A 25,209-nucleotide genomic window follows, 5' to 3' on the forward strand; every position below is an offset into this window, starting at 1 on the left:
TTTATTACTTTGGATATGCTTACATTATTTGACATTACCAGAAATGAAGAAGAATGAAGTAGAATGCTTACCTCACATTCAATAATGTTTAAATATTCCTTTCAAGTATAAAAAACTGCACAGTTATGAGGGCTGTGGAAGAATAAATTATTTTTTAATAAAATCTCGTAAAGCTTAGTCAGTCCACACTTCAACAAAAATGCAGGTAAATGGTTACCTTTTGTCACTTCACATTCTTGTACGTCTTTTTATCTTACAGTTGTTCATAAATGAGAAAACTAACTGTGAATACTTTTCTCATAACTTTAGTATTAATTAAAGGAAAGCTTGCTGTAGGAGAGAGGTTTACCAATGAGGAGAGCATGGGACAAAGATTCAAGAAACCACATTTTCTTTCGTATTTTGCCAATGATCTGCACTGTAATCTTGTGAAGATTAAACTGTCTTGGCCCCATACATCTCTAACTATTCATCCTCTCTATTTCAGCTATAAACTCACCAGCTTACAGAGAATTTATGGTGGCCAACACAATGAAGCCCGAGTCTAGTTCTGTAGATTAAAGGAATAATAGTTTCACCATTTTTCTACAGTGGATCTTAATCAGAATTGCCTTTGGTGATATGCCCTTCTTTAAAAGCTTGCATATGGCAACTTTTCCCCTTAACTTCCTTAAAATTATTTTCCCTTAACTTTTATCAGGCTTGTGTTATGTTTATGTGACATTGCTATGCAGTGGTGGGTATAACTGTGTTTGAGGGATGTGCCTATTCCGTACGTTAGGCTTTACACTTGTGTTTTCCTTTCGTTGCAGAATGTTTCTCTGGACGAAGCTACTTTAGAGTCTTTTCCATAATCTTTATAGTTACCTTTCTGATCGGGTTGCTTGTTGTCCTTATCATCAGGCAGATAATTCTGCAGGGAAGTAGTAATAAAGTTAAATCTTCAGCTGATTACAGAGTATCTGCAACAAAGAAGGTAATTGATTTCAGAGCCATCATATTCAGTAATTTTTTCTTGCACATAAAAGTTAGCTAATTGTTGATAAAAATTGTATCTTCTCCTTCAAGGATAAGATGTTTTTGCCTACTGTTTGTACAAGAACAGTAACATACAGACGTGACAAACCAGAGGAAATAAATATCGACATCAGCAAGTTACGATTAAACGAAACTTTCAAGTGTGAATTCTGAAGACAGTGTGTTTTCTGCAAATGTCTATTTCCGTCATGCTCGACTTTTAAAAAGTTACCTTTTGTACTCAGTTGGAGTCTTGACTGTTGCCGTATAGTTTTATGTCATGCATTTTGTTGAATACTGTAACAAAGTGACATGTAAGCATATTCACGTAACGTGACTATGTTTGAAACTATAGCTGCTGTATTTTTTTTATTTTTGAAAGAGAAATGTGCGTTACTACTGTTCAGGAACATTAGTGTTGATGTAGCACTTTAGCGTATTCTAATTTATTTAGTTATGGCCTAGAATGTAGATATGAACCGGTCTGACAAAGCACTGATCTCACTCTACATGTAGCTAGTACTGATGTGCTCTGTGGGAATGGACAAAAGCTGTGACTGAAATATTAACATTGCTGTATATTATAGCAATAGATAAAACTATTCAAACGCTCTTAAATAGAGTAAACGGTACTATTATAGTTCTCTCAGTTGACTAAATTCCACTGATTTGTCTGCTTTAGCCTCTTAGCTTCTCCTCATTACTTAATAAAAATGACTGGATTAAATGAGTGCGTAGTTACTGGTGTGGATGTATAGTTGTGTGTGTATACACACACATGCGTGCACACACATGCAGATAAATTTTATATATATAATTTTTTATACATTATTATGTCATTTAAAGATAATTTATATCTGATAAAGAGTAATTTTTAGCTTTTTTACTTGTTTCAACATAAAAATTTATATAAGAATTTTAAGGTATTTGGAAACTGAGTGGCTACAGAAAATGAGAGAGTTCCTCTGTTCAACAGCACAGTCTACATGATGATCACTGCCGGCTGACTTCACCTTTGGAGTCGGCACCATCAACTCCATTGCAAGCAGATAAATTACAGCAGAGCTGTGTTTGGTTTGCTAGCTACATGTCAGTGTTTTGCCAAATAAGGGCTTTGTTCTTTTTGTATGACATCAGACATAAGTCTGATTTTACACACGTGCTCTTTTTTCCTATGTAAATTAGTTGACAGGATTAGATTTCGTGAATCCTTACATAACCACTTCAATTTTTGTGACTGTGCATTGAGAAATGTGTCCAGTGTGATGTGGAAAAGAACCTGCAATTTGGAAGAAGGTGAGGAAAACAGGAGTCTTTTTCTCAAGAGAACACATTCATTGACTAAATATGGGATCAAATTCTGCCTTCAGAAATGGGCAAAACTCTTCTAAATGCAGCAGGACCAATATGAGCTTATCTGAGAGCAGAATTTGAGCTACAAGGTCAAGCAGAAGCATTTTCTTACCCCTGAACCCGACTATAGTGGTAGAAGATGTGTCATTGTTATATGCTAGTTGGAAGAGTCAGCCAACAGTCTGATTTACTAACTTTATGCTGCCAAAACCCTACGAAAATCTGATCAACCTCTGATGCACTAAAATCTTGCTAGTAAAAAAAATCATCTCAGAAGAGAGTATGCAGTGTATCATTTTAGCAACATTAATACTGATAACTAAATATTGGTCTGTACTGGTCATAGATAAGAGTTACAGAAACAAAGCAGGACCTCTTTATATCCAGTTTTTAGAAATTAATATATATTCTTATTTCCTATTCTGTATTTCTTCTGCAAATCCCCACTGAAATCTGAGGAGTATACATGTGAAAGGAAGGCAGGATGCAGAACAAATGACAAGTATTATGTGAGTGTTCACAATTAATTTATTGGGTTCCGGATCAACTGAGGGATCGAGAAAAATAATACAGAGACAGTGGGCTTTCCATTAAGTTGTCATAAAAGCTTTAGATTTTAGGGCTTGTTTAAAAAAAAATGTAAACTGGACTATTAAATGTTTCTAAAGCAGTCTTCAAAGTAGTCTCTGAGCCTTCTACCATACAGGTAAAAGTGTCTCATTTAAAGAAAAGGGGGTTTCCTTACACTGACCCTGATTTTACTGATAGCTCCATTGTAATATCTTAATTATAGATTAATTCTGTAATCTATCAAGTATACCTTAAACTTTCATTTTCTTTTAAAACACATAGAACTATTTTCCTCCTATGTAAATTAACAGATTCCAAACCATTGGTTTCAGTGGGATTAAGATAAAAGATCGATAAAGGTTTACCTGCTGTTGGCCTCGTCACAATTCATTTGTATTTTTAAGTGAGTAGGAAAAAGTCTCTGGGTGTCTATTTCACATAACAAAACAAAACAAATTTAAAAGCTCAGCAGAGAATATCTGAGCGTATAACAAAATATGAGATTATGTTCTTTAAACAGTGTGGTTTGTTTTTGGTTTTTTTTTTTTGGCAAAAAAGATTCCTGAGATGTATTCCCCATAATGGCCCTGAAAGCATTTACTGAAGTGATAGTTAATGTTTTTTCTTTAGAAATTACTTTTCACTGTTAGAGGGAGTTAAATTATGTGGGTAGAGGACAATGGAGCTGGGTTCTTTGTGGGAGAAAGATTTGAGCTGTAACGCCCGTCTTCCACACACATCACACTGCTACTACTTTTCTTCTGCAGTGCTGCCTATGAAGGGGCACGGCCAGTATTTCCTTATCAGACACCTGCCTGAATGTTTTAAATGCTCTGGTCAAATAGAGCAGGCTCACAGGACAAATTGCACTGTAAGCTGCTTGCTGTCCTGAGGTTAAAAAAAAGTATATTAAGAAAAAAGGTTTTTAAGGAAAAAAAAAAAGAAAAAAAAAGCTTTTTTTGCATCTCCCTCATGGTTTTTCTGTATTGTGGAGGAGGCTAGTGAAAAAGAATAAGCTGCTGCTAATGTGACAGGTCAAGGCTTTTAGAAGGCCCATGGGGAGCTTATACAGAGCAGGATCCTTGGGAGGAGGCTTTGTTTCTCGGGATGGAATCTATCCATGAGAAACTCTGGCTTTGCTTGGTACTTGTTTCCCCCTGCCTTTGACCATGTTTTTCAGAAGAGCTGCTGCAGGAGATGAATAGCCCAACAAAAGCCTCACTATTTAGGGAGCTGTGTTCCCTCAGCACATGACCTTAAATGAGAAAGCAGCCTGTAATTCACAAGGAATTTCCTCAGCGATTGCAGAAGGACTCTGCTTCCTATAGTGCTTAATATGGGAGATATTAAAGACGAATTAGTTCATATTAGTTTTCAATGTATTGTGCGTCAAAGATGCTCGTAAAAATAGGGGAAAAAATATCTAGCCTCAGAATAGAATGTTCCAAACTTCTTAAATAAAACTTCTTATACTAGGCTTCTTCAAAAAGTGAAAAAAAAATGTCAAATAATTTGACTGCATGCCTATACCCAAAAATATACCAGCAGACACTGTTGCATCTCATCATTAGTTTTGGGAGTTGCTTTTAGATTTGCTCCACAAACAGAGCATGTGCATGACTTTTCACAGCGGATTTGTTAATGTTAAAATCCGTATGTATAATTTTCAAATTCTAATCCCACTTTTTTTACCTTTAACTGGTTATTTGTCTAACATTTCAGAAATGACATGTTTATGCAATTAAAAAGCATGTATTTGACTTCAGATTTTTTTTGAAGACTCTAAAATGAAGAAATACTATGAATCGATTATTTCCAAGCATCATGAGTACGTTAATAACATTGCTACAGAAGTGTGTGGGAAAATAGCTGTTTCATCCAGAAAACGTGCACATGGTATGCAAGGAATTTTCATTGTGCCCAGCTGAAATTCCCTTACATTCACAAGGAATGTTGAAAGGGAACCTTAAAAAGGAAGGACGTTTGTGTAGGCATAGTTTACATTTTATCCATTATTTTCAACTGGACTTATTTTTTCCTCTATGGTGTCATGAAAACCTGCTATGTAAAGTATTCTTCAGACTGCAGTGGAAAAAATTATTTTCGCAGTCTGATCATATATAATATTTGTTTCCTGCTTAGTGTGCATACCTAAATGTACATGTGTTGCAAACTGTGGGAGTGAATGTGTGAAGCAGCTTCAAGCAACCCTTAGTCCTAAAGTCCATAGGGCCTAGTGATGCCCAAGGCAGAGGTGCAAGGGTACTGCTGCCTGTGCAGGGACTTGTGGAGGGATGGCATCCTCAGCAGGCGCAGTGCGTGCTACAATTCCCAGAACTGGGAATGATCCTACAGCATCCCTACCGAGATGGTGCTCTGAGACCACGCTCCCCATTTGTCAGGGCAGGAAGCCTCTTCAGAGTAGGTTGGCTTGGCAGAGGTAGAACAGTTTCTGTCCTAGGCGCTTGGCCACACGCTGTCCTCAGCACTGCAGGCTTTTCGCATCTTTACTCATCAAAAAAGGGTTGCATGTAATACAGCAAGGGACTGCCGGTGCCAGTACATACTGTACACCTGGATGCTGCAGACCTGCATTAAAGCTTCTGGGAAGTCTGTGGGCATCTGCCCATTGACTTCCCACCAGTCCCAGGATCTCCACCAGCCAGCCTTAAGGAATGTAACCTGTAGCTGGGAAAGGGCACTTCTCATAGAGGCATTCATGCTGAGTCAGTGCTGGGTGACGCTTACTCTGCTCCGACTCTGAGTGAAGCACAGTGCCAGTGTTCTGGCTGTCCATTTGCAAAAGAGAGGAAAGATTTATTTACTAAGCAGAAACGGAGTAGTTAAGAAGAACACTACTTTTTAATGATGATGTTGATACTGCTCCGATGCACAGACATGGATCTTACAGAGAATTGAAATTCATGGAGAGGGGAAAAAAGGTTAAAATTAGCTAGCGTGAATGCATTTCTATGGCGAGGTAAATCAGTGGGGTTTCACTGAGTGCAAGCCAGCTCAGAATGGTTGGCCTTTCGGGGGGGGAAGAAAAAGAAAAAAAATTAGTAGATTCTTAAGCTTTAGAAATGCTGCTCTGGATTGCATGTTCTCTTTGTTTCCTTTTCTGCACACACTCTTAAAAAAAAAGGTACTTACTTATTTAAAAAAAAAAAAATGTCTGGCATTTGTTAAAATAATGGCTTCTACCCAAATCCTAACATTTCATCCTGATACCTATATTGTATTTGGGGTGTTTCAGTTATATTTTGGAGATGTTGAAAGATGAAAGATTCTTTTGGGAAGGTATTAGTGTTGGATGAATTTACTGCGCTAACATCTTCTTCACTTTTACCTACTACTGCTTAACAAAATAAAGCTACTTTAAAGTGTCTTATTTAGCAATGGTGTGCCAGCTATTAATAATACTACAGTTTTTAACTTTCTATTTAACATATACTACCTTTTGTAAAAAAAGTGTATACAGATAAATAATGTTTCTCTAGATTTTATGCATAGAGAATGTTAGTAAGGGAAGAGGTTTTAAATAAATTTATAACTTCTTACTGTTCATTTTACATTTTAAATGATACTTTTAAATCACTACTTTTGTTTGTCTGGAAATATACTGAATATTTTATTATTTAAAATAGTATACTTTTATAGCTGTTTATTAATTTCAGTTGACTACTAACTTCTATTTTGATATTTATTAATGAGTTGACACTGTAGTATATTGAGATGTTTATTTTTCTATCAATCAGAGCTGTAACAACTATGACATAGCATTATTTTAATGCAACATCATTGTACTTGCTCTCTAAAAAATAAAATCAATATTTAATCCATATGGATTTTTCAGATTTTTAATGTTTAATATGTCTGTGATAAGTTAAGGAAGAGATGCTCACCTCCTTTTAAAAATTCAAAGCACTTTCATTAAGGTGCACAAATGTCTGCAAAGGGAAGCATATGATTACAGTAATTTTTAAATGGAATAATACTCTGTCAGGAGAGATAAAATACAAAGAATACCGTGTTTATCAGATGTAGGCAAACAGATGAATGCACGTTCAGGATGAAGTTTGAGAAGGTGGGAAGGAACACGATAGCAGTTAGCAGCTTGGAGGTGCAGCTGGTTTACCTTGCCCCATCCAACTGAAACACGAATGCACCAGGAGGAGTTAGCACTTTGTAGGGGACAAGAAGATACTTGTAGAAATATAATCTATAGATTGATAGGTCATTACGATAGCCTTTCTTCTGCTTTGCTCTGTTGGGTGGTAGAGGAGCTGGTTTTCTGGGAATGGGTAAACCTCTCCGCAGATGCTTCATCTACGCCAGTCACTGGAGGCATAGGTTGCTTTGTGAGTACTGGTGAAAACGCTTCACTAGATGGGGAAGGTGACACACGTTCTGTTCTCGAGCAGAATCAATAACAGGATTTGCTTTGCATGATGCCACAAAATTTCTCATGAAATGGACTTCAGACATGCTGTGTGTAAGGACATTCAAAATTTGTGCTGTAAGACCATGATGCCTCAGTAAGAGACAGCTGTGGCACTAAGACGCCCGACAGACATCAGTGGTAAAGCTAGCTGTTCATGCTTCTAACATGATCTAGTTTTTCCTTTGGGGATGAGAGAGCGAGCCAGAATCAAGTGACGATTGATATATGCTAAGTCATCACATCACTTAGTGTCCAGGACTGAACAACACAATAGGAAAACCTGGGAAAAGGTGTACAGCAAAACTAGAAAGAAAAGTAAGTAAATATCACAAGGACAATCTGTTCATCTTTGTTGCTTCTTCTGTCAAAGCAAGGAACATAATCCCAATATATGCCTGATGAGATTGAGGCTGAGAAATTTCCTTTCACAGAGGCAGGAGTCATCAGCCTTCACTGACACACAGAGCAAGCACACGCAACCAGTCCTACAAAATGAGAAATACACATTTTCCTTGAAAGCTCTTTATTGAGGGAACATTAATGTTGTCACCGACTCAGAGTAAACATAAACCTAGATCTGAATTTCAGACATATAATTTAAGCATATAACTTGAGCTACCGACACAGGGCTTCATTTTGCCATTTGATAGTAATCTTGAAACTAAGGTTAGTGTTGACTCTTGAGTCTCCTGTAGACAGTGGTCCTGGCACCAAGCTGTGTTGCATACCCTATATGTTGTGGAATGATGGTAAGTGATCTGTATGAAGTCTTTCTTTCTTCCTGTGTCCTGAAATCCAGCAATTAAATCATGCCTATATACTTTAAAATGTCCAGATAATGACAGGGTTTTTGACACTAGTGGCATTGTATTTAGCCAATTTTTATTCACATCCACGAAGTTGTCAGTGAGGGCACAACAGTGCCCTAATTTGGCCTTAATGTAACGCAACTGCTATTTTGTTGCAGATACCATTGACAAGAAAAAGGCTTGCTGCTCAGTCTCTCCAAAGAGGAAAGAAACCTAAGTTACAGCCTCTAAAGCCAGAGGAGGAAAGAGATCCGGATTTCAGCCACTTTTTTGACACCAGTCATGTAGGTGCACGCTATTACAGAATTTCTCTCCCTGCATGATTCCCTTTGTGGTAGGTGCAGAGTTTGATCCAATATACAGAGAGGATGGGAGGAGAACAGTTCAGCATTAGGGACAGTTGGTTTGAGTGAAGATCTGAATATGCATGATGACAACCAAAACGCAATAACTAGAATTAAGAATAAAAACTTTGTTAACAGACTGATTTTGACTAGTCAGGAATTAATCTGAAAAGAGGGTGGTTTCTTCTGCTTTCAGGTGTACAACAAAGACAAGAACCTTGGAAATACATTCTTGCTACCCTGGGTTTAAAACCTAACAGTTTAAATGTATTGTATGAATTAAATAAAAAGTCTAGTTTTACAGAAACCCAAATGGCTGAAGCTGTGTTTAGAGCACAGGTACTGTCTGTGTGGTGCGGGGGCTTCTGGCTGCTCATCCTCTGCTTGGGAGTCTCGGGGTGGTCCAAGTTGGGTTGGACTGTACAGAATTCATGTTATCTAGACATAGGCTGCCAGTCTTTTATTAGCACTGAAGAGGCCCTGACATTATCATCTCCTGGCCCCTCATCCCAGGGAAACAATGGTGGGTGGCAGAAAGCAGTGTCTTCCTTTCTGCAAACCATTCTACCATCTACTCAGCCCAGAGCATAATATGGCCTCTGATTATTTTCTTGGCCTTGAACTGCATGATTCATGAATGACAGTTACTGTTTAATAAAGATGATGTGTATGCAAGCTGATAAAACTAAATGATTAACCACAAAAGCATAATATTGCCAAGTTATGTCACATGTGCTTATTGAAATCAGTTCATGTGATATATTTCTTTCAGCTTTGCAGCTTGACAAGTCCCCCTTTGGGGCCCTAAGCCTCGTCCTAAGCCTCTTGCTTATGCCTCGACAATCTGGAGAGCCCAGGACCTGTTTCTGAGTGGGGTTCTTCTGCTCTCTAAGCTGCTTACAGGAGCAGCTTCTCCCACAAACCTGACTCTTTAGCCTTTGACCATAGCCTTAGCACATCCATTCTGAAAGCATCACCAAGGCTGTAAGATATGTGGCTGAACTGCTGAGGAGACAGGGGACCTGTCAGTGGATGGGTTTTCCACAGAGTTTTTAGACACACCTTTGCTTTACTGTGCTGTAGACAAAGCAGGAATTTTAAAGACACTTACAACTTAGACGTGGTGCTCTCTACCTAGATTATCTTTGTCTTCAGCAGTGTATACGGTGTACAGCTTGTGGTTTGGCTTCAGTCCTTGAATCATTCTGCAGCTGTGCCCAGGCTCCTGTGCAAAAGAAAAAAAAAAAGCTGAAATAAATACTTCCCGACTTTCTCAGCCTCTTGTGCATCTCTCCGTATCTAAATTGGGCTATCAGAGAAAATTGTCCTCACTGTGCTGTCTTTGAAAATTGCAGACACTGAATCAGAGGGCTTCATCAGCAAACAGATGAGGAGAAGAGCTTTTTTAGTTTTTGGGCAGACAGGAACAAGCTAAAGTCTGTAGTGCTAAGCTAAACAGAGCATCTCTGAGCCTGGTCAGATGCAGTCACATTCCTCTGCTCCTTTCCAATGTTAAGTCAGGGTTATTTCTTGGTGAACTAGCCAGTCCTCAGATACCTGCAGGGGTTCTCCTGCTGTGACCTTTAAATCTGATACCCTTACAGCTTCTGAACCCGGAGACACATTTCCATTCCAGCACCACCATTCTGATGACAATTTTTATTATTTGTAAATATTTTTTCATGTATATCTTTATGTGTGTGTGTGTCTGCATATTCCATCCAAATTAACTTTCCTTCAGCATCAGGAAGTCCATCTCTGATTGCTAAATAGCCTGTTAGACCAAACTATATAAATACATGTACTATATAAATACATGTACTATATATACAGATATAGTCTCACATATCTTTTATGTACATATTTAAAATGGGATTCCTCCCCTAACTTCTCATGCATAGCAGGATCTTGCTTTAAAAATTCCTATACATATCCCAGTTTCTGTTAATGGCTAGGCTGCTATCATGTTGAAACCATGACTTGAAGTGTTCCCCAATGTTCATCTCCTTCAGTCTTTGCACTTTTATTGTTTTTGGCTGCTGCCTTGCACATTAAACCTAAATCATGGAAGACAGACACAGCACCTTACACAGGGATTCTTGGTTCATGAATAGGTTCTAATCATGATGTTAAAAATAATAAATGAATATTTCTTTAACCAATTTATTCCTCATGCCTTTGAAAGTGATGTCTTGCTTTTTAAAAAGGAAAGAATTGCTAGGTCAAAAGAAAGAAAAGATAATGTGTCAGATCATTTTGCAAACCAAAAAAAGTGGCATTCTCAGAAGGAAGATTTAATGCCATATGACAGACTGACTGTTTCATACTGCCTAAAATGAAAACCAAGTAGAATAATTTCCAAACAAAAAAGACCCCAAACCCCAAAGATAACTTAGGTTTCAAAGATTTTGTCCAAGGTTCAATTCTGTGAAGTTGCTGGGCCCTTATGGTTCAGCTGAAGACCATGTTAGGAGTGAGCATGCTGAGCATCTTTGAATATCAAGTCTATAAGGTCCCCTTTGAGATCAGATATATAACATATTAGGAATGTTAATGTAACATGTGTTATATTCCTTCTTTGAAAAAAACTATATCTTACAGGACCTGTTTGGCAAGCCAAAACACAAGCTTTATTTATCATCTTAGCTATGTTCCCTCTTGGATCACAAAGCATTTATGCAAGCACCTTATGCAAGCAAGAGTATTCTTACATTTTCTATTTATCCCCTTTTCACTCACCGAAAAAAATAGTTTGCATTTGAACTACCTGAAAATAATGCAATGTATAATTCACTATAAATTCCTGTACTACCCAGGAAAACAAATGGCTATCAACATCACTTGAAACGTCTTGAAGGAAGTTACTGAGTTTGTGTTACTGACTTTAATTGCTACCATTTAAGCTATTTGATACATTTGGTGACCTAGTTCGTATGGAATTCAAGTGCTTTTACCTTGCCAAATTTTACTCCCTACTTGGTCAGTGCCCAGTTACTACTGCTTCTCTAGGTCAATGCAGGTGCTTGCCAACAAAGTGAAGTCTGCAGTGTCCTTTGAACTAGCGAGATAAGGGAATTGTTATTCTTAAGCAAGCTTTGGCAAAGAAGACAGTAGTATAATTTTGCTATGATTACAACACCTGGGTGATTGCAGTTTTATTGGATATAAAATTTATAGTCAATTTATACACAGCTATTCCTGAAGTCACCAGTATAGCATACTCGAAATCTTGCTAATTCTAAGGATTATTGTATGAGGGACTTGCTTGAAGAGTCTTTTTTTTTTTTTTAAGTAGAAACTTTTTGAGATGTGCCTTGGAATGATATTTTTCAGATATTTCACTTCCCCAGGGTGCCTCCCTACAAGACGTTAAAATAGGATTCCATTTGCAGTATTCACAAGGAAGGTGAGCGGCACTGTGCCTTCCTTACCTTAGGGATACAGAAGTGACAAGTGCTCTCACAGCACCAGAACCATGTTCCAACGAGCACTTACTTTTTATACCAGTCGCCCATGAGAACAGCCAGATTTTTTCAGACCTAGAGTCCATCTAGCCCGGTGTAGGTGTCTCCAACAGTGGAGATGAGCTGCCGTGGGAAGCGTAAGCACACTCCAAGTGTGTATTACTTCCCCGAGTTTCCCCCAGCCTCCAGTCATGTTTCAGCTTAGGGAATTTCCTACATCTGATGAGTTTGTTTAATCAGTAACCCTCACTTTCAGGTATGTGCCACTAAACTTACTTTAAAAAAAAAAATCCACCAAGGTTGGACCTACTGCATGAAGAACTGCTTCCTTTTGTTTTGAACCCAGCACTTTGTTTGGTGGCCCATAGCTCCTGCATTCAGAGCGGTCATTGAGCCACAGCCACTCTCTTCTGTAGAACTTGTCCCATCTCCCCAAGTCACCTTTCCCAGACTGCAGAGTCCAAGCATACATGGTCATTCTTTATACTGAAGCCTTTCCTTATCTTTGATCATCTTTACTGCCCTTTTCTGATCCTCTCCTATCACTGGCATCCTCCTTTCCTTCCTTAAGGATGAGAAAGTAGAGCTATTTTCAAGATTCAAAATGTAGGTGAACCACCTTTTTACATAGGGACATACTGATGTGAGTCTTTTCCTATTCCTTTTATAATACTTCCTAACATTTGTATGATTTCATTTGATACAGAATTTTCATGTCTTTCTCCTTAACAGAGGTCTTATACTGAATTACTGTTCTACCATGTTTAGCTCTGAAATCACTGAATGAAGGAAAGGTGATCACTCACAGCTATCTTGAATGCAAATGCTAGCAGTTTGGTTCCCTTTTGGCTCAAGCAGCATCTCTCTTCTTCATGGCTTCTGCTTAGTCTGCAAGTAGCACCATTCCTAGCAACGCAGAAGCCTCCTCCGGATACCACCCTCCTAGCATTACAGCTCTGCCTTTCTACTTCTCTCTCCAGTCCTGCACAGGGTACAGTGAATGTTCCAGAGAAAGTTCTCACCAAAGTCCAGGTCTCCAGCTTTTTTTCAGAGCAAAAAAGGTTTTGCCTCCAGAATTTACTACCTTCCCTCTTCTTTATGTGGTTAATGCTCACCTGAATACTACTGGCTGCAACCCACTGCCCCAGAGGTTTACCAGCTTTGCACTAAGTAGGCAAATTGTATGTTTGTCTGTATGTCTGAACCCCCATACATCTGTTTGCTGGATAAGAGCATCTTCCCCCTCTTCCTTTCCTGCTGGACATCCTAATTCCAGAAGGGCATTTGCATTAAGAGAGGGCACATAGACATAATCCAGCTAAGAGAAACCTGTTACAGTAGTCATGTTTCCTTTCACTTGCCAGTATGACATTCCTGGATATCTCCTCTGTCAGCCTAGGTCTCAGCAGAAGTAAATTGCTTTTTTGAAGACTAAACTGTTCAGCAACCTCAATGTGTCCTCAGTGAACATCTCCATTAGCCCACTTTCCTCTGGGTCAGCTATCCCTACCCTGATATCCATACACACATATGCTGGCTTCCCCACAGGGGAAGCATTCATATAAGTCTCCCTCTCTCCCTGCAGGAAAAGTACTTCTAGGGTTCTCCTTTCCTTTCACCTTTCTGAATAGGCTCAAGAGCAATTCCTAAAGCAGTCTCTTTTGCCAGCTGCTCCTTCTTCCCTTAACCTCTCATAGCACAAAAAACAGACAGCCACCAACCTCTTCTGCTCCTATCTCTCTACAAGAGCAAAAAATCTTGTCCAGCCACTTCTAGACTCCTACTCACTCCGTGCTAGAGCTGGCCTTAACAGAGGAAGGCATCCTCGCCTTGCCTTTGGCTTTATACCTGTGGCTGGCTGGCCTCCTCCCGCTAACCCCCCCCCCCCAAACTCTTCCCAGACTGGGTTGCTGTCCTTGAATGCCCTTGGTTGGCTACTTGATTGGCTAATTAGCACCTTGGCTCTATACAGAGGGTTCTTGAAAAGGGAAAATTTCTTAAATGTGATATTGAATTAGTCCTACAACCTGCAGAGTTGCAAGAGGGATGTGGAAACAAATTTTATTTAAGAAGATGTTAAGATTTACAACTGAAAGGATTGCAATACTTTTAATTTTCCTGTAACAGAACTAAGTTCTTTAGCTCCTAGCTCAGCCTATTACTTCTTTTTAGCTTTTCTACCTACTAGCCAGTCCACAACTTCCCACAATGGGGAAGGTACCTATAACATCACAAGAATTGCTCAGCAAAACTGCTACCTCCTGGCTAAATTTCTCTGTCCATTCCCCATGCTTCAATAGCACAGCTTGTTCAGTGTCTAAGCCTGGTTTCCTGTGCATTGCTTCTGCATCCTTTGGGATCTATCCCCTTCTACCTTCAGCACTTCTGCAAAAATATTTTTGGAGGCGGGGGGAAACAAAAAAACCCAACCTTAATCTGTGGTTGGGTAACTTAGATTCAAACTCAGTAGATCTTAGAGAAAGAGTCCAGAAATCTGAGGAGGTTTCAAAGTTTGGGGGCCAGAGTTAAGGGATTATGCCTGAGTCACATAGAAGATGAAGTTTTTATATATGGGCCCTAAACTGTCCTGCTGTAAATGATATCATCTGATAACCAGGTCATTTGGTAAATGAGGGTCCCTGAATTATAAGATGAATTTTTAATTAGGCACAACTATGGCAATGGGAAGGATTGTTTCTAAGACAAAAATTAAAATGAGACAGAAACAAGGGTGCATCTGAAAACAGTTAAAACAAGGATTATCATGTCCTCTACTATAGTGACTATCACCTTAAAAACGGTCTTTTGGGGGTGGGAAATCATTATTTCACTCCTAGGCTTGTTCAAAGTCTAAAGTTCTGAATTTAAAAATTTTGGCAGAGATTCCTCCAACTTTTGGCACAGCACAGGCCCAAATGCACTCCTACGTTTGTTGAATCCCAAGAAGTGGAAAATTAAAAAACAAGAAAAGACTACTGGGATAACTCTGAAACTAAGAGTCATCACAGCAGAAATCTATTAAGATATTTTCCACACTATGAATCTCTAAGGCTTTTCCACATGGGGTGAGTATTTGGATTAAGGTAGACATCTTGACAGGCTGGAGGAATGGGCCAACAGGAGCATCATAAAATTCAGCAAGGGCAAATGCCAAGTGTTGCACCTGGGGCTGACTAACCCCTTGCACCAATCCAGGTCAGGGTCTGCCTGGTTGTGGAGCAACTCTGCTGGAAAGGATCTGGGAGTCCTGGTGGACACAAGCTGAATGTGAGACAGCAGGGAGCCCTGGCACCAAAGCAAGGCAACAACATCCTGGGCTGTATTAACAGGAAGGTGGTGAGTAAAATGATGGAAGCAATTGTCCCTCTTTACTTAGCACTCATTAGACCACATCTAGATATTGCATCCACTTTTGGGGCCTCAGTACAAGAAAGGCATTGAGAACCTTGAGCAAGTTCAGTGGAGGATCACCGAGATGGTTGGGGTTGCAGCACTTGCCCAGTGAGAAGAGGCCAAGGGAGCTAGGCTTGTTCAGCCCGGAGAAGAGATTACTTCAGGGGACCAAAGAGCAGCCTGCCAGGGCCTATGGGGACGTTGTCAAGAAGATGAAGCCAGCCTCTTCACCAAGGTCCATGGTGAGATAATGGACATAAGTTGAAACAGGAGATTGAGACTGGATATAAGGAAAAATGTTCGTTCTGAGGGTAATTAAGCATTGGAAGAGGTTGCTCAGAGAAGCTGTGGGTCTCTGTCCTTCAGTGTTTTCAAACCCCAGCTGGACAAAGTCTTGAGCAAACCAATCTCATGCAGTGTTGACTCTCCTTTGAGCAGGAGATTGGACTAGGGACATCACAAGGTCCCTTCCAACCTGAATAGGTCTGTGAGTCTGTGATCAATGTGGAGCCTTGTTACCCCCAAGAAGGCATTGTTGTTCCCTTCCATATTACCTGCATTTACTTCAAGAGGCTGGCTGTATGCAAGTGGTAAGCAGTACTGCTAGCAACAGTTTACTAAGAATCTGCTGGGAAGGAGAAGCTGCGATTTTCAAAATCCTTTACAAAGCAGACACATCTTCTTCATTGAAGAAATAGCTATATAAGGAAACTCAATACAGTGAAATTTATAGCATGTGTTGATTTTTGAATGTGTATTTCTCATTTGGCCATGGAAAAGTTTTGCCATCTAAAGCAAGGGACCATATTCTTCTCTGAGGCATATACAAATCCCCTTAGCTTCAATGGGAATAGCATATACATAGCTGAGGGCATGGTTTGGCCCATGGTCAATAGCCTCCTAAAAGCTTTTTTCCTACATTTTTTTTCTTGCAGTATTCATCTTTTTCCTTTCCAAAGGTTCTGATGTCATTTCTATTGCTGCAGTTATAGAGTCCAGTTTAGTGGGAACATCTCTGAAGTCTAATTAGATTTCTTGAGAAAGACCACGGGTAATCTGAAATACAAACTCACAAGATCACTTCAGGCCAAAAGCGTCACACAGCAATATTAGACCAAATATTATGCAATTGTTCTGCAATTTATGCCCTCTTCCCACTCATGAGCTGGGTTTGAAAAGTTTGTGGAATATATATGACGTATCAAAGAAGTGTCAAATGTTCCTCATATAGTCCATTCTCACATTTCCTATGAAAAATGTCCCCTCTCACAATCTTCCTCTTCCCACAGTAAGCTGAAGTTTGTCCATTACACCAGGGTAACATCCTCCATGTCCATGGAGTTGCAAAGCATAACTTGGTTCACTGCAATTTAGAAATACTGTGAAGGGAGTTGTTAATTTATAGGGAATTTAAAGGGGATATATTGCAAGTGTATGAGGAACTTCACAACAGACTGATGTCCGCCATACATCAGCAAAGCATGGAGTACCAGCGTAGAAAATTTTCTATGCAGTGTCAACTTGGGCAGAAGTGGAGGCTGCCACAAGGCATAAGAAAATAACAACACAGGACAAAATGTGGCTAGGCCTTATCTTGCCGGGGCTGGCTCCATGGACAGGATAGCTCCTGTGACTTTCCCAAGGAAAGCCTCGTGTGTACACGAGATCTGTTCCAACTGCAGCATCCAAGGCCAGGTACAGACTGCATCCATAGAGCTAGCAAGATAAAATATTATAAAATAAACACAGCTGGCATTTATGCCTTTTTTCTAGATATGCATAAGTGGTTATGCAGGATTATTCACATATGACTATAAAAACTTGAAAATTGAACCTTACAGCCATTCCGAACCAGTCCTAGCCTTGGCAATCTGCCACAGTGTTTGCGGTGGGTGTGAAATCAGGTCTGATTTGCCTTTGGAGGCATGGGCAGAGGGCAGGGAGAGGAGGGGATGAGATTACACGTGCGCGTGCCCGTGCCTTACTCAGGTGGCCCTTCACAAGGCGCACTGGGAAGTGCTGGGGAGTGGAGAGAGACGCTGTATCCCGTCTGCTAGCATCTCATCACTTCCCTCATATCCAACAAGCAAGTGCCTCTGCTTTGCAGCACGGAAAGGAACGCAGCGTGGACTGCTTTTACGCTACAGCAACATCTTGTTTACAACTGCAGCATTTTCAGCCCAGAAGATCCTGAAGTGTATTTACAAACTCCAAGTTAAAATTTACTCTTAGCAACTTACTTTTAAGCCGTATTCTGTCTTCAGTGGAATAATGACAGCGAAGCTTGTATCAGGCTTGTCCCAGGACGTGACTGTCTCCTTGGGCTGAGCTCAGCCATGTTCATCTTGAAACGCCACAGCCACCTAATACAGCCTAACAAACACGGCTGCACTTGAGGAGGGTGGGCTATAAAGAAAGGCTCTCCTGGCTGAATTGCTGCAAGAATTTAACTAGAGAGATTGTAATGCCGCAGGATGAAATATCGGTGACACACCAGCTTTAACAGTCCGGCAGCTGAGCAGAGAGCAAAGCACCTCAGTGCTGGTGACAAGTGCTTGGTTCACGTCTCCTCAGCGCTGTCCCCACTGCTCTGCCAGGGACGGGGACAACAGGGCCACCTCCTCCCAAACCCTCACTTTCCTTGGACGTTTCTCACTGAGGCACCAAGCAGAAGTGACCCTATTAAGATATTAGGAGATTGTAGCCCAGGGCTGTATGGGCACGAGTCATTACTAGCACGTACTGGACAGACTAGGAAAACACAGTTGAGTTTTCCGTGTAAAAAACTTGAACCAATACAATAGAAACCATAAAATCGGTATGCATGTTGCTCAAGGTCATACAGAAATGTGTTTTCTTGTTTGTTTGTTTGTTTGTTTGTTTGTTTTTCCCCCTCTGGGCATCTATAATATTGCCTAAACTATTGGGATGCAGCAGTAACATTTTTCTTATTAAACTGGGATCCTAAGGGGAAAACTCTTGTCATAAATTTTTGAGGTGAAAACAACTGCAGGAATGGCTATAACTGAGACACAGACTTAAGCCCTTAACTGCTGACCGATAGTTTATAAAAAAATAGAGTTTGGCAGGGAAAAGTATTATTATGAGAAAGCTTAATCCACTGTCAAATATTTTATTGCACTTCAGAATCAAATTGAAGGCTCCAAGCTATTTTAAATATTAAAGAGAAGAATATAACAGAGAGCTTCTATAAACAAGGCAAAATGTAATGCCACTCGTGATAACTTTAGGAAGGCACTCTGATACTACAGCAGTGAAGGTAGATTGATTTCATAGGGAAGAAAAAGGAAAAGACACTAGATATGGGTATATTTTTATTAATTGTTTCCTTTTCCTGTGAAAAAATGGACTGACTGACAGTCTAAAGTGAAACTGCAGTAATGTTGATATTTCAAAGAAAAAAAAAAAGAACAAAGATTCCTCAATCTGGTGTTAATTTCCCATTTTTATGTAATAAAAATGTCAAGAATGAGGATAAAGAAAAGTAGTATTGAGTTTAACTTAACTTTTGCATCTGTGCCTTCTCTGATGTTTTGAGATTGCTTTTTAGCTTGTTTAACAAACAAGAAGAAAGGTAGAAGTCCTAGATTAAGACACAAACTGAATATTTTCCAAAAATACGCATTATTAGCTTGATTTGTAAAGGATGTATTTCTATAAGTTTAAGATCCCAGAAGAGACCTGGAGATGGGATGGTATTTCTTTAAAAAAAAAAAAAAAAAAAAAAAGAACACTTTTTTTTTCCTTACGACTTAATCTTGCAATAGGTTATGTACTAACCTGGGAACAATGGACACAAACCTCTCCTGAGACCAGTGTTCTCCATATTGGCAAGGTGCAGGTTCTGATGTTTGCGTTGTTCACTTTGCATCAGGATAGTAAAAGGGAAGGGCAAAATCTGGCGGGACTTACATCAATAGCAGATCTCTTATGTCAACAACACTGTGCTTTCATCAGGTTTACAAGAAACTCAATGTTGCAACCCAGGAAGGTACCTTAAGGACAGCTCATACTGGTTTCCTTTGCACTATTTTGTCACCGGTGTCAGAAAGCCCTTTGTGCCTCCAGCCAGGATGTGTGGGTTGTTCACGTGTAAACTGTGTAGCACAGACCTGTCATTTTGGCATTGCAGGAAAGGCAACAGCAGTGTGCCATGAGTAAGGCTGCCTCCCCCTCCTGGGGAGCCGCGTGGCTTGTTTCAGGTGGACACGTGCCATTTGGGTTACCAGGAGAACATGGCTTCAGAGCAAAACGTGAAAAGACACCAGCTTGCCAGTATAGATGCACTCATAAACTTTCTACGGATGCTATATTTACATCCCACAAAGCTATCACACATTTAAGTCTTCATGTGACAGATTAGCACACCACAAAAAATATTAACTATCCCAAATATATTGCCCAACACTTCCATTTCATAACATATTCCAATTCTTAGTCCATAGTCACAGTCCTTTTCTTAGGCAGCAGTAAGAGATCTGCGGTGCATTTCTTCTAGTGGACTCATGACCATGAAAGTTACATTCAACTGTTACTTTTTCAACAGGTAATAACTCCGATAGTTAAGGAAAAAAAAACTATTAAAACATTAAAAAGCCAGATTCATCCAAGCATGATTCTAATGTTACTCTAAATGCCATTTATAAAACTGGAGTTATGCCATAATGAATCAGGCCTCTGCACTGTAAACAGATGGTTGTAACTGAATATAAGCTTTAATTCACACAAAGAGATCTGTTGCTGTTTGTGGGTTGCGGCATCAGTAAAGCTCTGAGAATAAATTAGGGGCCTACAGTATATTTATTCTATGGGCTCTATTCTCTTGATAATTGTTTTACATTCTTTATGAGAAATAAGCACTGGATGTACAGAATGGAAGGCTTTTATCCACAAAGCTTTCATTTCAGAGACACCAGAAAACTGATGATTTTGCCTGGGGATTCAGTAGGTCCAAATAACTCCACATGTACCTTTAACTCCATTCAAGGTGAGGTTATTAGTTATACTGCAGGAGCAGCCAAGATCCTGGTTACTTACCCGTTGTGCCGTGGGCGACGCAAACCCCAAACAAAAAGACTGTCCCTGCCCCGGGCATCCACCGAAGTGAGGACCATCCGTTTGGGATGCCGTGGACAGGAGGAGCATTGGTTTGGGGCGTTTGGTGGGCGCCCCAGAATGACAGTGGGGGAACCCGCTCTCCATTATTTGGGTAGGGCCAAGCAGATGGGCACAGATGCATGCGGAGCAGCCGGGGGGCAGGGTAGAGGCCTGGGTAGGACCCACCCAGCCAAAACCCCCCGGTTGGACCTCTCTGGCCTATCACGCTTTCCTCCCCACTTTCTGTAGCAGCTGGTTTATAAACCACAAGGGGGATGAGAGCAGCATAGCAGTGCCGCGGGGCTGGGGCCAGCGAGGGGCAGCTCAGGAGGAGCCCCATGGGGGGATTCCAGCCCCAGCTCAGGATTTGAGCATTGCGACCAGCGCCCCATGACCATGGCCCCTCTGCTGAGCAGCAGCAGCACCCACACAAGTCAGCCGCTGCCCTCTTTATTAGTGTATCATACTCCTCTTTGCCTCTTTTTCCGCATTTTAAACGCCCTGAGGAGAAAGAATTAGGATCTGTAACTCATATATAACTGCCTTCTATAGGAGAACCGACTTGTGCGCTAGAGACTGGTGGTATGCCAGGACTTCTCTTCGCCTTACAGAAAAGCGAGCTCTTCCTTTATGCTCATGCCTCGGGTTTGTGTAGGAGTTTTTGGTAATATTAAGTACAGGCTTTTTTTCAGTTTCATCCAGTGGTTTTAGGTCTCAGGGGTACTACTCCTTTTCCCTGTCAAGGGGATCCCTCCTCCACACATGAACTGGTCAGCTATTTGTACAAATACTGTTTATTCTTCTGTTTTTGAATTAAGCCTATTAAAGAATTTGCTTTGCTGCTAGAGCGGCGTCCCTGGGATTTGGAACTGGCCACGTGCCACCGTTTCCACATGCAAACCCTTGAAGCTACTCTCAGCCTTTCCATTGTGGCTTTGTGCTTCTACAGCCTTCACGGGTATCGTTACTTATTTATTTCCTCTTTTTTTGAATTGTGTCTGAAACTAGGCATCTGATTGTGCCTTTCAGACTGTAAAACAAATTTAAAAAAGCATGAGTCATGGATCCAATGAATCTGGTTGCTCTCCATCCACCAGAAGCCTCCCCATCTTTCCCTGATAACCCCAGCACCCTCTCTCATGTCCCTGTTTGCTTGGTTGGCAGACCAGAGGTTGAAGCAATGCGTGCACCAATTGGCAGGCTGGTGTGCTGACAGGCCAGCAACAGCCAGCTTTCGGAAGGGTAAGGGGACACTGCTGTTTCCATGGCTTGTGTCCCCAGGTACCATTTTATTCCACCCCAAATCGGGATTAATTTCTACATTTAAGAACTGTAGGCTGCTGTCATCTCTAAGAAGTTATTAAAGGCAAGTGGCCAACTGAAAAATTATGTGATCATGCAAATATCTCTTTCTTCTGCTTTTTTTAGTTGTTATTTTTTTAGAAAACCACAATAAAAGTTAAATCAGCAGTTCTTGAGCTTGTTTCTGTGGTTGATTTGGGCCAACAATGATGCCCACCTACTTTGCAGTTGTCACTGGGTTTATATCTTCCCATGAAAAAACAGTTAAAATCACAGCTGACAATGGAGTTGGAGAGGAGAGGTCCCGTATGAGCAATAGGCTGCCAGTAAAGCCTATCAAAAGGACGCTGCTGCTGTTGCTGTGTATTATTATTGTATTACCAAGGTTGAATATCAGCCTTATATGACTGCTTTTTTCTCGAAATACTGCTTGGGTTAACTAGTAACGTATCTCACTGAAAGCAAACATCATATGTCATAGCCTTCCATGCTACGGCTCATAGAGATCTTCCCCACTTTTCCTCAAGGGAGGAAAAAAGATGTGGATCCAAAGAATGTCAGCAAGAAAAAAAAATCAAGTAATTACAGTACACTCAACACCATGAAACAGAGGCCTTGAAACAAAATAGGCAATGAGGTTCCAAAAAACTCAACTGGGAAATTAGGGACACTTCTGTAATGTCAATGTTTAGACCTATTAATTGTAATTTATTTTTAAAACAGTAAGCATTTGATCAGGAAGCCTAACTTCATTTTGTTAGAGCTTTATAATTCTACATTTTCAGCCATTTTACTTTTTTTTTTTTCATGAATTTGAAGACAGTGGAGCTGCATAAACAGGATGGAAAACAAAGTTCAGTGTTGTGACAATTGCTCAAATAGTTGTTTTGGTTGATTGATCTACTAAAGTAGTCGTGTTTGTGGGACATCATAAATTGTGCAATGACAAACTGTACTTCCTACTTGGTGTATGACTTTGGTTTTCTAGTTTGGTTTATTACACTGTAAATAACGACCTTGCATCAGGGTTGATTTGTTTATTCACTTGCAGCTGAAGAAAAAAACAACCCAGTTTTGCAATAGTTAAATAGAGCAATTGTGCCATCCAGTGGCTAGCTAGGTTAACTCATTTCTTCTCCTTCCACATGACCATTTGGTATCTCTTGTTTCTTATTCAAAAAATACGTAATTATTGTAATGTACAATGTTCATTCCATTGCTGCATCCCATTACTATATGTAATAAAAATGTTAATTCTATTCACACTTTTTTTCTAATATCCTACTCAAACTGAAGGCCCAAAAGAGAAGAAAGATGTGCCATATATCCTTCTGGATCAATCAGAGATAAGTTACAGGTTACTACACATCCTGTCATCAAATGTCATGGACCATTGACAACAGTGAGCCACGAAAAACATAGCTCTTGACTCAGCTTGTCTATTGTACCCATGGACCGTGGCAGAACCTTTGATGAAGTGTTCCCAATATAACTTTTTGTAATAACAACCGTATTTGAGTTTATAAATTGGTTTGTGAAACATCTCTGTGATGTTGATTGATGACTTGAAAGAAAGAGTCAGAGGGAGCAGACAATATGACAAAATAATCCTACAGTATGATTACATTCTTATAGGATCAGTCTCACTTGTTTCACCACCATAATTTCTAAAGCAATTCTCTGGAGCACAAGGTGAGATCTGGCCTTTGTTGCCTGAGTCTCTACTGAGTAGAATGGGAAACGTGGCCATGAGTCACGACTTGAAAAGGTCACCTCATTTCCAAACTAAAGTCTACCGTGATCACTTCTGAGGAAGACAGACCTTCCTGATTGCAACGTTTTGTTGGTGAACCACAAGCCCATTTTGGGGGAAGGCCTCATTGCGCAAATTAACTTTCTGGTATCCATGTGAAGCCTCCAATTTGGAAAAAAAGCAACATGTGGGAAAGAAAAAAACAAGCAGAAGGTGCTCAGTGGAGGGTAAATGCAAGGGAAGAAAGTCAGAGGTATAATGCTACACAGTTGCTACAGTGTTGAAGAAGGGAAATGGATTCTGATGGACTATTCTGGCTCCTTTTCCTACTCCTGTGTTTTGAGACCTTCCATTGCCCTGAAACAATAGTCTTGTGCAGACGAAGTTGCACATCCTAGGGACGGTCACCTGGTGAAAAAGGGTGTCGTTAAAATAGAGTGGGGGCCTCGTGCTACGGGTACGGCTCACGAAGGGAAATCTCACAGTCCCAGCATGCGGTTACAGCTTGGTTCTCATACAGGAGCCCTGCGCTCTCATGATCCTGGCAGCAAAGGGGAGGGGAATGCCCGGCCGCCTCTCTCAACAAATAGACTGTCCATTTATTTCCGCTTGGGTTTAATTGCAGCTTTTCAGCTTCTTGGGCTCTGCACGCAGTCCAGCTGTGGAGTCCTTCCAGGAGAGGCATAAACACACGTTGTGACCCCACGCAAAGCACCCTACTCCAGATACAGCAGCCAATCCAGCCCCCATTCTGGCATGTCCTCCCCGTCTCCCTTCTCCACTACATTCCCAACATAGGTGTGACTCACTGTATCTCAATGTGATTCCTCGAGGATTAAGTATTTCCCAAAATATTTTCTTGAACACAAGCAGCAACTTCCCCTATGCCAAGAAGGACTTCCAGGGAAATCTCTGTGTAATTGTGTGCTGCCTTTCGGGGACATGAATCACTGCACATCAGTGCCTTATGTACTCCACCACGCTGTGATATGAAAGACTAGTTAACACGCTGATAATCCTTTTGCTACAGAGACACAGGAAGGCTCCCCCCCAAGGAAATTCTTTGGTCGAAACAAAATTGTATCTTGGCCTGAAGTTTAGAAGGTGGCTAGAGATTTAGAGAGTGCCTTGATTCCTAGAGGGCCAATCTAAGAGGAACTTTAAACAACTTTTCTCCTGGCAAAAACCCAGCATTTTCAAGGCTTCTTAAAATTGAGGCAGAAAAATCACTGGTCACTTTTGAAAGTGAGTTTTTTGAGATACTTTGTCCCTGATGCACACAGCTCACATTTACAAAAGAGTGTTTGTTCACACTGTACCTCCACACCTGGAAAGAACGTTCATACTATTATTTTTATTTTAGGTATCACCAGTTCTTCAAAAATGGGGGGGGGGGGGGGGGGGGGAGTGGGGAGAGAGTACATAATACTATATTATGCATAGATTATTTATATTATGCTATGTAATGTTATGTTGTATCATATATTATATTGTATCAAGTTGTGCTATGTTTATTTTATTATTTACAATATATATAAATCTATTTTCAGAATAGAGATGAATAACAACTAAATGCAGAAGTTCTCTGCTAGTTGATTCCTTTCTTTTCTAAATTGTTATAAAAAAACCCAAAACAAAAAAC

General features: G+C 40.3%; 1 protein-coding gene across 11 annotated transcripts in view; it reads left to right on the forward strand.

The window, feature by feature from the left end:
* The window catches only part of ITGB8 (integrin subunit beta 8), a 56,645-nt gene extending 41,375 nt beyond the window's left edge, over positions 1-15,270 (forward strand). Inside the window, exons 13-16 of one of the 11 annotated variants that reach the window (XM_075492957.1) lie at positions 813-976; positions 2,829-2,879; positions 8,352-8,477; positions 14,882-15,269. In XM_075492957.1, the coding sequence (XP_075349072.1) occupies positions 813-976; positions 2,829-2,879; positions 8,352-8,477; positions 14,882-14,959 (419 nt within the window). In that variant the 3' untranslated portion in view covers positions 14,960-15,269. The other 10 variants (XM_075492958.1, XM_075492965.1, XM_075492959.1 and 7 more) reach the window with 10 other exon arrangements.
* Positions 15,271-25,209: the final 9,939 nt, after the last annotated feature.

The sequence above is a fragment of the Mycteria americana genome, chromosome 2 (genome assembly GCF_035582795.1).
Source record: "Mycteria americana isolate JAX WOST 10 ecotype Jacksonville Zoo and Gardens chromosome 2, USCA_MyAme_1.0, whole genome shotgun sequence".
NCBI lineage: Eukaryota > Metazoa > Chordata > Aves > Ciconiiformes > Ciconiidae > Mycteria > Mycteria americana.